Here is a 19,622-nt window from a genome sequence, read left to right as displayed (position 1 = left end):
TAACACTGCTAAAGTCAAGAATATGTTTCCATAATTTTTCCGATTTTCTTCCCTATAAATATTTTTGTTCATAAAAACTTCAGAAATATCAATCTAATATTGAGTTTTGATTTAATTCACAATAATTCAGTAAATTTATCAAAAACTCATTCACTTATAATACCTCCTATCATGATCTGTGCATCTCTATGGTTCTGTGCTCTATACTATACTGGGTTCTCTTGCGTGCGTGTGTGTGTGCAAAGCTGCGAACACCTCATGTGCACTTTTTGTATAACTAAACTTTCCGGCTAAATTTATTGATAAATATATTTATTGATTTAATTATCTTATATGTTTAAAATATTATAAATCTGTGTAAATTCTAAATTACGGATTAACTTTTACGTGCATTTTGAACCTGTGTTTTGAATAATCAAATCTTATATAATGGCGTTGTGTTTGAAAACTATGAGGTTTTTGAACAAACCTTTCTTGATGTCAATGGAAAAATCATTCAATCCTTCTTCAATTGGTGAGTAAATTTTCAATTCCTAATTTAAATTAATGTAACAAATAGTGTTTTATTTTGAAGTTTAAAGAATTTTCAACCTGAAAATTGATGGCAGCATCCCCCATGGTTAGAATGTCTTTTTAACCTACGGGAGTTAGGGCGTCCATGGAGTAAAGTTCATCTTCAGATAAATCTTCGATTCAGTCGTTTTTTGTCGGGTGGTAGCCTACATACAGCACGTATTTTTTTCGAGAATGATCACCACATTAGTTAATTGCTTGTACATGGATGATTGATGAGATTATGAAACTTCAATGTCAGGCCATGTAGGCTACATCAAATTTAAGAAAATTTAACCTTTAACCGCTCGCGCCTTGTGGAGTCACACCGCCGCTCGCAAGTCAGCAATTGTGCCGCAATTCATTTTTTAAGGTTTATTAATTCATAAAGGCCGGGACACACATAACCGCACTGAGCGCGCGCTCTGACGTACGGCCGAGTCTCGGACGTACTATGGCGTGCGAGAAAACAAAAACCTGGTTTTCACTAGTAGTTAGTGGTCGAGTAACTGGCATACTAAGTCTACCGAGCTAAGTCTACACTACTTACTTGGTCGAGTGACATTTTTCACTATAATTGAGAATAGTAGGTAAAGTGTGTTGTCTAGTGAACAGAACTAACCTTAAAATACCAATACTTTTTAACACTTTAATAAATTAATTAATACTTTTTAATAAATAACAATACTTGAACATCATAGCCTAATGCACGACTCTACTAGCTTGAGCTCGAGCCCGCGCCGTCACCGACTAGTTCAGTTTACTTTTTGACGGTAACGGTGCGGCCTCGTAAAACATGGAGAGTGAAACAATTATTGAAGAGATGAAAAATATCGCAAGGCCGAATACATGGAAAAGGTGTGGAAAGTCATTTCCAAGGCAATGAAAGTACCAGGTAATGCTACATTTATTTAGATTGTTTATTTATGTTAACAAGTCTGTTATTAGGTATTCCTTGAGTAGGCTACCTAATGCTTGTACTAGTAGTAGTGTTAGCTGAATTTAACATAAAATAAAATGTTCCATAATTATTTAAATTAATTAAGTAAATTTAAATATTCTATTACTAATAAATTAATTTAAATAGAATATTTATTAGGTATTCCTTGAGTACCTAATGCTTGTACTAGTAATAGTGTTAGCTGAATTTAACAGAAAATAAAATGTTCCATAATTATTTAAATAGAATATTTATTTCGTCGAAATATAAGCTACATGTGAAAAATGTAAATCATAATAAATCTTAACGTTTTGGCACAGCCAGCAAAGTCAGACTTGTGCGCTAGCTGAGAGTTCGTAAAGAGAATAGTACAAAGTAAAAAATACTGAAACATGAAAAAACAACAAGAAGACAAGATAAATACTTCAATTAAGTAAATTAAAATTGTTTCATAAAGTAACGTAGATTAAATTACAATTAAGTGAAATTTTTCAATCAAGTATATTAAAATATTTTCTTTAGTATTTAGTATTTAATTAAATAGGTTCATAAAAGGGATCACTAAAGTGAAGCCCACTGGGACACGCCAAAAAAGTGAAAGAAAAACAACTGCCCTGAGGCAGAAATCAAATAAGAAAATAGGCACTCACCACACTGCTCTCCAACATAAAGAACTCACGGAGTGAGTACAGAGGGTGATCCGTCAGCAGGCTCCTCAGAGCCCCTTGAAACCGCACAGCAGGCAGATCCCTGGCCAACAGAGGCAGCCTGTTATAGAGGCTGATAGACATAAGAGCCAGACCAGTCCGAGTTCTGCTTAGCCTCTGGTAGGGTAAATCCAGCCTGAGTCTACCCCTAGTCTCATACGGGTGGAAGCTCTGTCGGGTTACGAGCAACCCCACGTTTGCATGTGTTCTGCAAAGGGTATGAAGAACATAGAGGGAGAAGACGGTGAGGATCCTCTCTTTGATGAAGAGCGGGCAACAGTGGGCTGATCTACCAGCCCCACAAATAATCCTCAGGGCCCTCTTCTGGAGACGAAGGACTCGGGCGACATCTGTGGCTCCACCCCAGAGGGGGAGGCCATATAAAATCACGATCTGAAAAAAAAACCAAAATAGCACATTTTAAGATAATGAGGTGGCACACTGTATTTAAGACCTCTCAGCAGGAAAACCACTCTGCTCAACCTGGCGAAGACTGTCTCAAAATTGTACTCATTCCCATTTTTGAGACTGAACACAATAGACTGTGTTTTGTCTTCATTGAGGAGGAAGCGATTGGCAGAGAACCAGTCCGACGCAAATGCCCCAGTCTCCACCATAGCTGCCCTCAGCCTTCCCATCTCGCGACCAGCATTGAAGAAGGTGGTGTCGTCCGCATAACAGACAACACACCTGCCATCCACCTGAGCTATGTCGTTAACTGAAATCAGAAACAACAGAGCCCTGAGGCACTCCACAGTCAACACAATCCCTGATCTCAGAGAGAACTCCATTAGCCAGCACCGCCTGTCGGCGACCCCCCAGGTAGGCCTGAATCAGTTTGAGAGGAGACGGTCCCACACCATAATACCTAAGCTTGTCCATGAGAATAGCATGATCCATTGTATCAAAGGCCTTGCTGAGATCACACAAGGTGAGCCCAGCAAGTCCACGTGCCTCAAAGCAATCAAATATTTTGGAAAGTAAGAAATCTACTGCATCAGTGGTGGATCTATTTTTCCTGAAACCAAACAGGGTGGTCGCAAACAGGCCGCACTGGTCACAATAAGCAAGGAGTTGCTCAGCAATAAGGATTTCAAAAATCTTCGATATAACAGGCAGGATGGAGATAGGCCCATAATTAGTAGGATCATGTCTATCACCCTTCTTATGACAGGCCCGACAGGCACCGTCTTAGAAATTTTAAGCTGAGAAGGAAATACAGACTGCTGGAAACACCGATTAATACAAACAGTTCACAACTCGAGTGACATCATCACAAGTAATATGGCGCCAGGTCAAAAGCCGAAGAGCGGGGGGCCGAACCGAAGCCGAGAGCAGATCCGCCACCACAGGGGAAGCTCAATTTAATTTATAATTTATAAATTTACTTCAATTTATCAATAAAAAAATAGTATAATATACTTAATTGAAATATGTTAAATGATTTCAATTTATTCTACTTTTTTAAATTTTTCATTTCTCCAAATAATACGTTTTCATAATTTTGTAAAAAATATTAATCTTTACAAGATAACGAGAATCCGTCGTGGATTTTTAAAAAGCAATAACACAGTTAACATTAATTTCACAGTTGAAAATAAAAACTTGGAATATTGCCGTTAGATGTAGGTTATGTAAAAATGGCGTTTATTCCAAGGTCCATTATATTACAGATGGAATTAAATAGAGAATGCATTTATTCAAATGCTAATTAATATACAATTATTATTGAACGAAAATCCTAAATAAATGCTGCAAATCACCCCGAAGACCTCTGCTACTGCAGACATTGACAACAGGGCTAACAGTCAATGTCTGCAGTAGCAGAGGTCTTCGGGGTGATTTGCAGCATTTATTTAGGATTATCGTTCAATAATAATTATATATTAATTAGCATTTGAATAAATGCATTCTCTATTTATTCTCACTACCAACTGGAGAGTTGAAGAAATCCTCAAGTTTTTCTCGCTCACCAAATGCTTCTTCTATTGCCCCGCCTTATCGACAGGGTAGGTCTTGCAGCCTGTGGCAAGAAGTCTGGTGCTCTCACTTCCACTGCTGCTTTCATTTGCAGCTGTCAAGTCAATATCTTCATTTTGTCTTATGAAATTGTGGATGATGCTAACACCTAGTATTACAGTTGTAATATTTTCAGGATTCCCGTGTAATCGGTGAGGAAATATGCGAAATTTCTGAACTAAAATTCCAAAAACATTTTCAGAAATCCTCCGGGCTCGGCTTAGACAGTAGTTGAATATCCTGTAAATTATTCATCTGTCAAGTCTTTTCCAGGATAAGGTCCCATTAAATAACTTTTGAGCGGAAAGCCTTCATCACCTACAGGGCCGTAGAGAGCCGTGGCAGGCCCCTACATATTTATACAATAATTTTATTGATCACTTGATCACTAAAACGAAACCTCAAATGGCCTACACACGAGCACAATGTTTTACAACATTACTTATGATACACAAATATTCTCTCTTTTCATTATGATAATGGAATTACATAACATAATTTGAAAATTCAAGTATGTGTCTATTTATTACACACATAATTATGTTTCATGTAGTAAAAATATGGCAAAAAACTATGTTGAAGGATTAAAAAACAGAAAAATGCTAGTGAGACAGAATACCAATTTAATTCTTTGAAACAGATACCATATAGGCCCATTTTCAAATTAACTTTCCTTGCTTTACAACTAGCAAAATTATCAACGACTTTGCCGTCCATCTTTCGCGCTAGTTCACTTCTAAGGCCAGCACCCCTATATAGGCTTGAAAGGCGATCTTGAGCGATGGTGTATCGTTGAAAATTTTTCACACGTGCCAGCAAGCTGAATGACCTCTCAGCCTCAGAAACAGTTACTGGTAAAGTGTAGAAAATCCTTAAAGCAATCATTACACTGAGAAAAAGGCTGAAAACCTTCTGTTGCACGAGGACATTCAATAATTCTAAAGGTTTCAGGGTCTCACTAAAATTTGCTGGCTGGATGCATTTGAAATGTCCCATCTCTGGAATGAGCTCTTCTTCAACAACATCATTTTTGTACAGTGCAGTCCATATTTGATCTGGTTACATAGCTCAACTGTGCAGCTTCGGATACATCCACAGAAAACTGAACATTTTATTGATTTTCTTAACAGCTATAAACCGAGAAGTCACACCTCCAATGATGGTGTCCATTAAAACCTTGAACTGGTCTTCTGGAGTTTCATTCGAACCAGCTGGCCATCTGGCCACTCAGCCAGTATTGAATCAGTTGCAATCAAAGAGGGAAAGTTTCAGTAAAAATTATTATTTTAGTTAGGGTGCGTCTGTATTGCTGCTTTAGTCATTTTATCAATAGCTCATTATATAACTCCATCTTATTTGTAGTTTTTTTTATTTCTCACACAGTTACAAACAAAAATATATTTCTTCACCTGGCTGCCGGGCCCCCCGGATCCCAGCCTTACCTGCCGTACCCTCTCTACGGGCCTGATCACCTACGATGGCCATTGGTAGTTCCAAATACTGCTCTACTCCAAGGAACATTTAGTTGGCTATGCTTCAGAGCTCTTCCAAAATAGTTTATTTGTGCAACTAGTGCGCAAAGTGACAGTTTGCTGCACCGAAAGAAACGTTTACTTTCTTTCTTACTCGCCTACGGCTCGGGCGGAATGGTTTCTTGAGTGCAGCAGAGGAACTTTGCGCACGTATTTCACATTAAGTTTTTCCTACAGTTACCATTGAATATGAAAAGTGGGTAATTATGGGTGAAATTCCATGAAATCCATCAAATGTATATCTGTGTAATTTTATTATTAATAAATAAAATAGAATAATGCATGTGTGTTTGAATGGCGGGGTGGGGGGGGGGCTGTGTGGTGTGTGGGTGGCACTGTGCTGTCAACTGCTGTCATCCACTGTTGTCCACCACCTCAAGATTCTTATAACGTGCACCACAGTCACAGTTACCAACTTAATTTTGATTTTGCTGCACTGGTGCTCCATATAACCTACTAACTATTTTGCGTTGCCATGTTGCAAATCTGGAGTGCAGGAAAAATTTTTCCCGCACTAGAGCGGTAAAGTGATTCTTTGCGTTCTGTAATCAGTGCAGGAATGGCCACTTTTCAAGGTAACTGTAGGAAAAAATATTTGAATTTTTAAAATATGCCTCCATCTGAGTTTTTTCGTAAACTCCGACGTTCACTAAAATGAAGTTGTAGCTTGCGTCAACCAAGGCAAGAAGTACAATGGAGTATGAGTGTTTGTAATTCCAATACAAACTGCCTCATAACTTGGTAGCTTGAATTGCCACGTGATTACCATCTTAGGCTCCAATACAGTTAGGGAACTGCCAATTTTCCCAAAACTCATATGCCACACTATTCCATTTTGCTTCATCTGGCACAGACATGACCTCGGTTTCAATAATATCCAAAATTGCTTTGCATGTTCTAAGAATGATAGCAGCTAAAGTCGATCTGCCCAGCCTATAGCTGAATGAAATTGTCTTAAAAGTATCCCCAGTTGCAATAAACCTGAAAACAAAGAGATTTTAATGTGAGAGTATTAGTAGTGAGTTTTCTTATCAAAATATTGTAAATGTTGTTTACCAGAACTTTGTGTGATAACGTTTTTGAAGACACGGTACCCCAAAACGGATATTTCGGCAAATAGTTTTTATATAAAATTTCATTATTTATTGTAGGAGGACCGGATGAGTGCAAGAAAAGGTGGGCTTCCATTCGAGACCAGTTTCCTAGAACATTACTAAAGAGGAAGACGAAATTTGGACAAGCAGCAACGAAAACAAACATACAAATATGAAGAAAATTTTGAATTTTTGCTTCCTCACATTGTGGAAAGGGGAACACCCAATTTCACATCAATGGAATTTCAAGCGGATGATTGTACATTCGATCAAATCATTGATCAGCCTGAAAAATCATAAGGATACTGAAACTGAGCGTCAAAGCGAAACCGAAGTTTTGACAAAACCTGGTCTTAGTACACAGACTTCAGTTCAGCCTACCACTTCTCCTGAAGCTGAATCTTCACAAGCTAATGCAGGGAAAAACAACAAATTTTCTAATCCTTTGAATTTGAAACGAAGAGGATTTAATCAAGAAAAATCTGTTCAGGAGTCTCCTTCGAGCCAGCTTAAGACCTATATACTAGCCGAAAAAGAAGCTGAAAGAAACAAAATAACCCAAAGTGCAACCAGCCTCCAGCAACACCCAGTTCAAATTTCTCTAGCTGGCTTGGCTCATACTTTAAAATCTTTGGACACAGTATTGCTGAACCAGGACAAAACTGCGATTTTCACCACTGTGCAAGACTTTGAGTTGAAGCAGTTAACGAAGGATGAAAGAAACCAACAATTGACTAGCACTCTTCCATTGGATACGAACCATACTACATTGTCATTTATCATGTCAGGCAGAAAGGAATTATCACACTCTTCGGTCACCGAGTCCCCACAATACCTTTCACCCAATGAAAGACACCAACAAGTAGTAATAGACTCTATGAATCAACACACTTTTTGGAATTGTAAAAATGTTTGCATAATGTTCACTTTCACAAAGTTTTGCTAATAAAGTGTTTGGCTAAAATTTTGTTAATACTATGTATTTTTATTACCACTTATAATTTATTGCTATTATTTGTATATTAATACAAAAATTCAGATAGTTGAAGGGAAAAATAAGTCAAGCCAAAGGTATAGATAAATAATTAAATAAACTACAAAAAGTATAAAAGAAGAAACCCGTGACTGTGTGTAAAATTTAAATTTTAAATTTAAAACTAATTGCGTGTAGGGGCAGAAGGCAGAAGATAACAATTTTATTGCTGATATAAATTTCCGATACATGACTGATGATGGTATTGTTATGCACCGAAATATATACCATCACTATAAAGCTCGGGACACATATAACCGCACCGAGCCCGTGCCGAGGTACGGCCGAGCTACGTCCGCGTCACGGTGATGATGGTAGGAGAACACACATATCCGTGCGACAGTCGAGCGGCAGCAGTGTCTCAGTTCTGTAGTGCTACTGTGGTCTGATTTCTGAATGTGTTAAACTATTGTTAATAATATAACACTATTAAAGCTTGTTACATCCGATTTAAATTTATATTTTTCAATTTTAAACTACTTACTCCTCGGCTCTACAACCCATTGAGGGTCTTGGCCTCCCGCAGTATGCCTCTCCATTCGTCCCGATTTTGAGCTTTCCTTCTCCATCCTCTGATACCCATCTGCCTCAAGTCATTCTCCACGTCGTCAATCCAACGCATTCTTGGTCTTCCCCTCAGTCTTCTTCCTCCAGGATTCATTCTGTGGACTTTCTTTGCGCTCCTTGAGTCATCCATGCGCTCCACATGTCCTAACCAACCTAGACGTCTCATTTTTATTTCAACTACAATGTCTGGGTTGTTGTAGAGCTCTCGCAACTCTTGGTTAGTGCGGATCCTCCACTCTCCATCACTATAGGTGGGTCCGTAGATTTTTCGGAGGATCTTTCTTTCCCAGACATTGAGTATGGTCTCGTCCCTCTGAGTAAGTACCCAGGTTTCTGCACCATATAGTACGGCTGGTCTTATGACAGTGTTGTAAACTTGCACTTTTAGCCTTCTTGAGATAAGTCGGGAATTGATAAAAGTTTTTAAAGCATAATAACATCTATTCCCAGCTGATACTTTAGCTTTGATATCTATTGGGACTTCGTTTTTTTGTGTTATTACAGCTCCCAGATATTTGAATTCCTCAACCTTCTCAAAACTACTGTCTCCAAACACAAAACGTCTTTCATTCCCTTGGGTATTTTTTCTACTATTGTGCATATATTTTGTCTTATTATTATTAATTTTGAGACCTGTTTGCTCAGATCCAGTCTTAAGTTGGTCAAATCCTTCCAGTAGGGCTCTTTTATTTCTTGCTAGTAGGACCACATCATCTGCGTATGCCATGTATTGTAGAGTCCTATCCATGATGGTTCCATTTGGGTTAACTGTCAAACTCCGTATAACCTTTTCCAAACTAATATTGAATAGCATGGCCGATAATACATCTCCTTGTCTAAGTCCATTACTTGCCAAGAAACTGTTGGACAGGCTTCCCTGGATCTTCACTCGGTACTTTGTACCTTTCAAAGTCATTCTCACTAATCTTGTAAGTTTGCCAGGTATACCGAATTCAATCATACTTGCTAACAGACTATTCCTTTTCACACTATCAAATGCTTGCTTATAATCTATGTATAATTGGTGCAAATCAATATTATACTCATAGCATTTTTCCAAGATTGTACGGATAGTGAATATATGGTCTGTGCATGATCGGTTTGGTCTAAATCCAGCTTGGTAGTCCCCTAAAATTTCTTCCACATAAGGCATCAACCTTCTACCTATTATCTTGGTTAGGACTTTATAAGCAATATTCAATAAGGAGATACCTCTATAGTTTGAGCAGTCAGTCTTGCTTCCTTTCTTATGGATAGGGCAGATTACCGCCATCCGCCAATCTTCAGGCATTTCTTCTTCTCTCCAAATTTTAACAATTAAACTATGTAAAGCTTTGAGAAGGTGTGGACCACCGGCCTTTATCATTTCTGCAGTTATTGTATCTTCCCCTGGGGCCTTATTATTTTTCAGTGATTCAACGGCTTCCTCTACTTCATGTATCTGAGGGTCTTCAATGAATGGTTCTGGACCTATTTGATTGCATTCCAGTTGTAGATCCTCCTCAGCTATTCCTCCAAGCAATTCATTGAAATATTCTCTCCACCGCTCAATGACTTGTTCTTCCCCTCCTACAAGATTGCCATCACTATCTGTACAAAAATTTGTTCTTGGTTGGAATCCAGCCTTTCCTTCTCGTATTCTCATATACATTTTTCTCACATTCTTTGCCTCAGCAAACGCCATTATCTCTTCCAACTTACTTCTTTCAAAATCTCTTTTCTTTTTCCGGCAGAGCTGTCTGGCATACGCTCTTTTTTCTTGGAATAGGTTTGTTGTAGCTCTTGTTTTTCTGTTCAGCATGTTCATTCTTGCTCGGTTTCTGTCTTCTAGGGCTTGCAAGCATTCCTCATCCATCCATGCGTTTCTGGTTTCTCTTTTCTTATATCCAATGGTCTCCTGGGCGGTCTTCACAATATTTTCTCTAATGCCTCTCCAAATTTCTTCTACTGATGCGTTTTCTGTATTCAGAGGTTCCCTCAGTCGTTCTTCTAGATTTTGCTGATAACTTCTCTTTATATTCTGGTTTTTCATCAGCTTCTCACAGTCAAACCTCAGTTGTTTTTTACCCTTGGACAATCCAGCATTATTAATTCTTTGCCTATATCTTAATCTGATCATGAAGTGATCTGTGTCACAGTCAGCCCCACGAAGACTTCTCACATCCAGGATATCAGAGCCATGGCGCCTGTCTATCATAACATGATCTATCTGGTTCTTTGTTGTACCATCTGGTGATGCCCAAGTCATTTTGTGGATGTCTTTATGTTTAAAATATGTACTACTGATAGTCATGTTATTACCGCCTGCAAAGTCGATCATTCTTAGGCCATTTTCATTGCTCTCATCGTGTAGGCTGTAAGGACCAATAGTTGGTCTGTGGCAAGCTTCTTTCCCAAGTTTGGCATTGAAATCGCCCAGTATCAGTTTCACGTCATGCTCAGGAGTATTCTTATATACATTTTCAAGCCTCTCATAGAACTGATCCTTAATATGTTCGTCAGATTCATTTGTGGGTGCATGAACACATATTAAGCTGATGTTGAAGAATTTTTCCTTAATTCTCATTGTGCACATTCTTTCATCTATTGCTTTAAACCCTATAATTCTGTCTTTATAGCATCTGTGCACAACAAACCCTGTTCCAAATGTGTTTTGTTCATGTCCACTGTAGAAAATAGTGTGGTCTCCTAGGTCCATGACTCCTTCTCCTTTCCATCTTATTTCTTGAAGGGCCACAATTCCTACTTTATATTTTTCCAGCTCCTGTCTCAGTCTCATAGTGCTACCAGCTCTGTTTAGACTAGTAACATTCCAGGAGGCAATCAACAAATCTCGTCCTTTTTCCTTTCTCTTTGCACCTATCCGTTTCCTTATCAAGTTTTTTCTGCGTTCCAAGTCAATCCGAGTGTTCCTGTCCGTTTCCGAGGCTATATTAGTGGGTTTCGTAACGTAGGTTTTTTTCCGGGGTAGGGTTGTTGGCCCTACGCCCAACCCCCAACCTGGAGGACCAGTCCAGTTTTTGTTTCACGGTGGCTATTTAATTTCACCACTACCCCCCGGCGCTGCTGGCTGCAGGGCCGGTGAGCATTCCCCAATTCCAATGGGGACGCGCCCGATGGAGGTAACTGGCAATTCCCCACACGGGTGTTGTTTATTATATTATTTATTATATCATGTCTATCATACCTTTGACTTGACTTACTATTTGGTTGTACTTTTACTTTTGGTTTAACTTATTTTCCGTTCAACAATATTTCTCATCACTTGGATCGTAAAAAATTGGAAAATTCCGTATCTCTTCAATAAGTTTTCTACTCTCTACGTTAAACGAGCCCGCACCGTCTCCATCAAAAAGTAAACTTAACTAGTCAGTGACGGCGCGGGCACGGCTCGAGCAACAAACACGGTGACGGTGCTGACGCGTTGCGGTAGTATGTGTCCCTACACGTTTGAAAGCATTTGTTTTCTCACTCGCCGTAGTAAGTCCGTCACACGGCCGTGCCGCGGCGAGGGCTCGGTGCGGATATGTGTGTCCCGGCCATAATTCTCATCTTCAGGTAATTAGTTCAAAATTGAAAAATTTAAATCGTGTATAACAAGCTTTTAATAGTGTTATACTGTATTATTAACAATAGTTTTTTACTGTATGTCTAAAAATTGTTAAATTCATCAGTAAAACAAGGTTTTTTTAGATAAGGTTTTCTTGAATTTGTTATTATCTCATTTTGGAACTATGTAATTATTATAGTGTAGAAAAATATAGTCACTTACCTTAAGCAGACAGCCAGACGTTCTCTTGGCGGAATAGATTTCCTCCAGAAAGCATAGTTTTTTCAGGGGTTCTTGTAACTTGTTCAAGAGAAGATGGAAAGTATTTTTTGTCATAAGAAAATATTCGTAGAACTTCATTTCATCATCCATGAGACGAGGAAACAGGGTATTAAATTCTCCCTCAATGGGTATTTATTTCCAGGCACTATCCACCCAAGTTCTCTTCCTTCGCCTGATCAATTATTCCTCTTTTTCTTCTTCTAGAGTCAAGGCAATCATTGCAAAATCACTGTTCCGAAATTTTGAAAACATGATTGAGATCACAAACAGAGATCAGAACACAGTAGCACAATCGGCTGTCGCATGGAGTACGTGTGTTCTCCTACCACCATCATCGTGTAGCGGGCTTATCTCGGCCGTACGTCGGCGCGGGCTCCGTGAGGTTATGTGTGTCCCGGCCTTAAAGTGTGCAAGAAATTTCTTATGCTACTGATTACAAATACTAGCCTAGACCTATGATATAAATTATTATAGGGTTTTAATCCTATTTCATAGTGTCCTATAGCTCATGATTATCTTTCAAAAACTTATAATATGATATAGGCTAGACGCAAAATTAAAACATATTCGTATAGCTTATATAATATCTCTTATTTTGACGTGAGTGCACGCGTGGAGTCTCTGAGTACCCCAATGAGTATTTTGGTCATCATGGCAATATAAGTTTTAAGTTGAACTAGTTATTTTGTTATGGGTGTAATATCGCCCGCCTTTTCTTGTCTGTGTTTTTAAACCTGAAATGACAAGTTTAATGACAGTTGCAAAAAATGTCACTTATTAAACTTGAAAAAACTTTGTCAAAAAAGTACTTAGACAGTAATGTTGAGTACTTAGTATTATAATAATATTATATTATAAATTAGGAGGCGGGTTGGGAATCGTTTTTGACATGAGAATCTATTACTATACAATAGTCAGAACCAAAAGTCGTGAACCTTTACGTTTGAACGTCTATAACTTGACTGACTGAAGGAAAGGAAATTGCCGCGACGACAGCATACTCAGAAATAGTTGGAGAAAAGTTACTGAGAGTTCCATGATCATGCAGTGAAGCAAACTAAAAGCACAAAAAAGCGTCTGGGGTAATGGAGTATCCCACGCGATTACTGGAGTGTTGAAAAGCAGATAGGCCTGTCTCAAAAACTATAAAAAATATGAGAAACATTGATGAATGAATGTTGTTGATAAGATTGTAATATTCAATTTTGTGTAGCCTAGAATAGCCATCACAATAAGACATAATATATTTTGAGACAAAAAAATGGCAGCTTTGAACCACCTTCATATATTTATAGCACAGGGGGTAGAGGTGGGGATTTGATATGTTTATCTCCTTACTACCCTCAACGGGCTGCGGGGTCAAAACTTATCTTCCAAATATTTCCCACTATAACCCCTCGTTGACTGTACTACATTAAAGAAGAATATTTAGGCTGTATAAAATTCAAGATTTCATTTTTGTGCACTATGGACTATCACTAATGTAATACCGCCATTTGAAATGTTGTATTCTTATATCCAAAAATATTATTAACGTTTGATGCTGCTTTTCAATGGTAATAAGGTTAATCATTATTGCTTGCTTCAAAAGTTATATTATATCCTTGTTTATTTTTGTCCACAGATGTGCGCTGCCTCTTCTCTCAAGCTGCTCTTGGAGTAGATGCTTTCCTTCGTGCAAAGGAAAAGACGAAGTCGTTGTTCATTCAAATCGACAAGAAGTTCAAACAGAAAATGGTTGACTTCACAAGTGAAGACTCCAAAAATATGGTGTTCACTGAAGATCTTAAAAATATGATATTTCTTGCTGAAAATGACGACTTCGATATTGAGTTGGTAGAGAAGATGACTTTGAAATTCAATAATCAAAACAAAGAGCTCAGGTTTGGCACGTTCGTCTTTGGTCCGGTGGTCATGAGAATGTATCATAGTCTGAATAGACCATTTGAAGCCCTGAAAGTTTTCAAGAATCCTGAACTGGATGGATTTTTTGATCAAATCATGACTTACCAAGTACTCATGGACTTGTTATATTGCAATAAAATGTACGATGAAGTAAAAGAAGTTTTCGAGATCATCAAATCAAAACAAGTTATGGGTATTAAGTTTCATAGGAATACAGTTGTGCTGGTGTCTGCAGCTTGCTTTCAAAAGGTAACATTTTCATCAATATTGAGAACTTGAAAATAATTTATTTAATTCCATTATTTATAAACAGATTATCCTTGTCACAAATTTTCAAGTTTAAAACGATATTTTTTATGCTCATTCTTTGTTTCTGTTACTAATCGGACGGTTAGTTCGTGTGCAATATAACAAGCAGAGTCGTGTACCTAAACTTTGATTTCCGACAATCTCACTGGGCCTCAAACCTGTAAAACTGTAGAAATCATTCTGAAAGAACACTAGCCTACTCCAAGTGAATAAAGGTTTCTATGTTTAAAAAGGAAACATTCCAGATTTTTCATAATGCAGTTTGTTTTTACAATTTATTATAATTATTGGATCTGCAAGTTCTTGTTTCGAATGAAATTTTTATTTAATTTTCTGTTTATATCATTGCCTTATTAAAATGCGGTTGGCATACTTCTATAGTCTGTATAAAATAAGTTGAAACTTGGCTCTCCATCCAAAGAAATTGAAGGGTTGCCAAATCGTGTAAAATTGGAACTTTCTCAATATTGTAACTTCTTTTATCATCTTATTTATTTATTTATGAGTGCTACAGGCACTTAGCCAGACAATAAATTACTCTTACTGGTAAAATACTGAATTTCTGATCAATTAAATTCGTATCCGTTCTCGTCTTTTAACCCCTGTCTAACCACAGAATATATGTGCTAAGCCTAAAATATTGTGAATGAATAATAGTTGAATGAACTTTGAATTATTTGTCTACAGAATACTCCTGAGGATTGGACGTATCTGAAGAACTTATGGCTAGAGATGAATGAGGCGTCTCACACTCCAATGAGAAAGACTATCACCTACTCTGCTGCCTTGGCGATTCAACAAGATGACCCTCACTCAGCTGTTGAACTGTTGGCTAAAGTTCCTAATCAAAACTATGTTACCATCCGGAACTTGAAGGTAAAATTCCTAATCATCTAATCCAACTAGTTTAAAGAGTACTAACGGGAAATGTAAGTTGGAGTGACGGTATGTATGTCGTTATCCTCATAACAATTTAGTATTTCGTATATAGTATTTAATATGTAGTGAATAACGGTAATAATGGTTCCACAAGTGCAAATTATTAATAAACAAGGGAGCTTGCATGATGTGTGGAAACATTCAAATGGATTAGATGTCGTGTGTTGAATGAAGCTGATTGTTAAGAAGGCAACCAACTTGGAGCTGCAAATGCAGTTCAAGTTGAATGATTGGTGATAATCTTCCTATCAGAAGGCAATTTATGGCCGATACGAAGCTTCAATGTATTGCTAATTGTAGCATACAGTGCTATCAAATTTCAGATCACTTATCATGTTTAGTTACAGTACTTTTTTGTCATTTCACAAAGTGTATTTTACTAATTCTCAACTCTTGACGAAGATAGAAGAATGTAATGATTATAAATGTAACTTATAGGAAATTTATTTGATAGGTAATTTTCTAAGTTATAAAATATTTCAAATACGATTTAATGAATAAGTGAACTTAAATGCTGTATTACAAATGGAGTATTGTATTAAACTGAAAATATTGGTAATGACTAATAAACAAACTAATACAAGTTAGACACATGTTCCACACTTGTGGGAAATAGCAGATTATTCGCCACAAATGGAACTAATGCAGCCAATTTTAGAACTGGCTCTGAACTTTGTGTATAAATGATACGTTTGTTTGCAGATATTGGCTCTTGATAAACTGAATAGGCCTGAAGATGCAATCCTTATATTGAAAGGTTCTCTTGAAAAAGATCTTCCCGAACATGTTAATAAAGCTTCTTTCTGTGATGAAGTGGTAAGTAAATCACATACAACTCATTATCGCAGATTGTTGTTTTATTGGAGTTTTTATTATACGCCAAATGAGAAAAATGTCATGAAAAAATAAGAATGTTAAGGGCTACATTTTATAGTATTTCTGTAAAGATATTTTTAGGTCATTTTCATCTATTATTTGATTTATAGTTACTATTTTTTGCATTTTTATAGCAACATGGTAGATACTCCTGGTGACTGGATGATCCCTCACATCTCTGGATGATAGTAACAATATTAATTTTAAGTAATAGAAACATTGGATAGATCCAATGTGAATGATATTAAGAATTATCCATTAGTGTATCAAGTATCCAGTAAATTGAATCCACCTACCTGTTGTTTGTTCAGTTTAAACTGAAATTTTGGTAGACGTACAAGAGTATTGTAATGCACGTAATGTAGCTACTGAATCTCATTACGTTGAGTAGGCCTACATGAATGGATGAAACATTAAATAGAAATCATCTAAATTAGTTTAGTACAGGCTAATTCTTAGAATAATATAGCAGGAATTTTCTGTTTGTAGTATTTCTTCAAATGAGATAGCCAAGTCATTTCCTATTGGGATGAATCAGTAGATTTTAAAGAAATGTAATAAATTACTTGATAGTCAACATTTTTTTAGAATTGGAGATTAACTAAAAGCTAACCGTCGCCACTCCTTTCAACCACCGCCTACAATTCTGTCGCCTAAGATCAGTCTCTAAAAATTACAATATTAATTAACGTAGCTATCATAATAAAATAATCTATTTATTTTATCTGAGTCAATATTTTCTCAGGTTAATGAATGTTTGTCTTATGCTTTATTGAACAGTCATAGTATTTTTATTTGAGATCAGCCCTGTGTATAGTTGTTGTCTTTATGTTGCTATATTTTATAATAAATTGTGCAATATTTCAGATTGAGGATATGAAATCAACGATTGAAAAGAGTGGAAACAGAGAAATGCTGAATGAGTTCACCAAATTGGAACAGCAGTTGATTGCTCAACAACGCATTACTTCACAGGTAACTTAAATGCTTGACTCAATATCCATATTAATGCTCTTCATGTGTCTATTTAGAAGATTTTGACTTGGAAATTAAAAGCTTATTGAGCTTTGTAAATTATTTCAAATATTTATTTTTGAAACTAGTTAATGAGAATAACATTTTGAGTGCTAGTGATTTATGATTTCGTGTTTCAACACCCCTGAAAGACTGCAAAGAATAGGTGGAAATTGGAAATTATTTTTATGGCCTAGCACTCAATTACTGGACTAATCCATAATATTATACTATCCAATACTAAGTTCCTAAGTAACTTCAATAAGGATAAGCATAAGCCAGGCTTATTCATTTATTGCATATGGGAACAAATACAGAGAAAAACCCAGTAGCCGAACACTAATCGTAGAATCAGTCTCATAAATAATCCAAAAATTTAGGATATTTCCAATTGTACGTTTTCTTCTTGTTACTGCAGGGCAGAAGTCAATTGACATATTACTGTCGTTAATTGATGTATCGTCAACTACTTCTATTAGGCAGATAAATTAATTAGTAATAATTAAGACTTCACAGGGATGTTTATTTTAGCTGTAAAATCAATAATATAGAATCTTCTACTGCGGATTCTATCTTCCACTATATGGAATCAAAAAATATTCGCATAATGTAATGTATTTACTTAATTTGAATTGAAAGGTTTAGTTATTGTACTCCTTCATTTGATTCTTTAAATTAATCATTTTTATTGTTTATTTTCAGCCATTGAGTAAACTTATTGACTCCGAAATCGATTACAGCCTTGCTACTAAGAATCAGCAACTTAGGAATAATGTTCAAAGGTCCGATAGGTTAGCTTCAAGCTTCCGATACGACAGACCACAAAGAAATCAATATTCCAGACGTGAAGGATTATCTGACGCATAGAATAGATAACTAGTAAACAAGTATGTTATGTGCAGTTGTGAATGCATTTACTCCTTAGAATGTGCTAGACCTTTTGTTACAATTTATTCTTTTCAAGTTGTGTAAATAATAGTGTGTTTTCTGATGATAGTATTCGTGTTGTTATGTTTATAGTATTACAACAGTTTACACGAAAATTGTGGATTTATTTATCATTTGATTATATTTGTCTCAGAATGTTTGGTTAGTTACACTGTAGTTCTTCTTGATTTGTGATTTCCTCTTTTTTGACCACCTTCCAAAGACTACAGAGTGCCTCGTGAGTTCTCGGATTATTTTCTGAAAAATTGAAAACCAATTCAATAATATACAATCAAGAAAGTCTAACATGAGAATAATGCAATATTTCTGGGTAATTTGCGTGTAAGATGAAGGAGTGGGTCGATTTTCATTCTTATAACCCCCTCCCCCACCCCCAAGATAATGGTTAGATTTCCAACCCACAAAGTTAATGTTATTGTTAGAGAATAAACTTAACGACTTTGAAAACTTGACTTAGTTTCCCATTTACAATTAAAAAGTGGAGAGATCTTGAAGAAGAAACACACCTCAAAAATGAAAACAAGGCACGCTGAGTACTTTTCATGCAAGCAAATTCAGTTGATTCTATTTCAATAATTGTAGTAGGTTTGAAATGAATAGTCTAAATAATTTAAAGTATTTATTTTGGATAGTAAAAAAACCTCCATTCCTTTGTATTTTTAGAAATTTCTAGTGTCTCAGATGATTAAGTACCACTGAAAATAGGTATGTGCCACTTTAACAGTAGTATTGGCGGTACTTTTACACTATTAACATTTTACTACAACACATTCCTATTTACTCAGATCGCTCAGTACCCTACATTACCTTTCATTACATTTACCTCTCAAACTATTCGCTACAACTTTTCTCAAATCTTACCCTTGAGCCGGATTCTCTCGTGTAACGTCTAGAAAATTTAACGGTATCTCTAGTTTTTGACCTTAGAGGTGCCTTCATATGCCCTCTTCGAATTGAAAAATCTGGTGTGGCGTTATGACGTTCCTTGCCGTTATGAAAATTGATCACCTGACGCTAGTGTTCCCGCGCATCACAAGTCTCATTCAACGATCCGAGCCAGCTGGTGACAGGACAATAACGCTGGATACACACGAGATCTGCTATCTCTGCATAGTGAATGATTTAATAGAATCAACTGTTGCCAACAGTTTGCAATTATTGAATAATCACATTTTCTCAAATTTCAAGCTTATTTTCAATTTTAGGTGAAAATGTTACTGGACATAAATTGAAGAGATTTCATGCTCAATATTTTCCACTCGAATTTTTTCGTTTAAACTATATCGGAGACCTGATAATTGGAAATCTAAAATCAAACTTTGCATAGGTGAGGAGGAGCTCCTGAAATTTTTACA

General features: G+C 36.6%; 1 protein-coding gene across 1 annotated transcript; it reads left to right on the top strand.

Moving 5' to 3' along the window:
• The first annotated feature begins 7 nt into the window (after nucleotides 1–7).
• On the top strand, nucleotides 8–18,416 carry LOC111043994 (pentatricopeptide repeat-containing protein 2, mitochondrial). Its single transcript, XM_022329046.2, has 6 exons — nucleotides 8–514; nucleotides 13,901–14,430; nucleotides 15,178–15,366; nucleotides 16,132–16,245; nucleotides 17,173–17,280; nucleotides 18,022–18,416. The coding sequence occupies exons 1-6, from the start codon at nucleotides 430–432 to the stop codon at nucleotides 18,184–18,186; spliced, it is 1,191 nt and encodes a 396-aa protein (XP_022184738.2). The 5' UTR covers nucleotides 8–429; the 3' UTR covers nucleotides 18,187–18,416.
• Nucleotides 18,417–19,622: the final 1,206 nt, after the last annotated feature.

The sequence above is a fragment of the Nilaparvata lugens genome, chromosome 2 (genome assembly GCF_014356525.2).
Source record: "Nilaparvata lugens isolate BPH chromosome 2, ASM1435652v1, whole genome shotgun sequence".
NCBI lineage: Eukaryota > Metazoa > Arthropoda > Insecta > Hemiptera > Delphacidae > Nilaparvata > Nilaparvata lugens.
This window is presented reverse-complemented; position numbering and strand designations above follow the sequence as displayed.

Coding starts and splice junctions, on each gene's coding strand:
- LOC111043994 (XM_022329046.2), top strand. CDS start 430: ATGGCGTTGTGTTTGAAAACTATGAGGTTTTTGAACAAACCTTTCTTG. Junction 14,431..15,177: donor CTGCAGCTTGCTTTCAAAAG/GTAACATTTTCA, acceptor ATTTGTCTACAG/AATACTCCTGAGGATTGGAC. Junction 15,367..16,131: donor TTACCATCCGGAACTTGAAG/GTAAAATTCCTA, acceptor GTTTGTTTGCAG/ATATTGGCTCTTGATAAACT.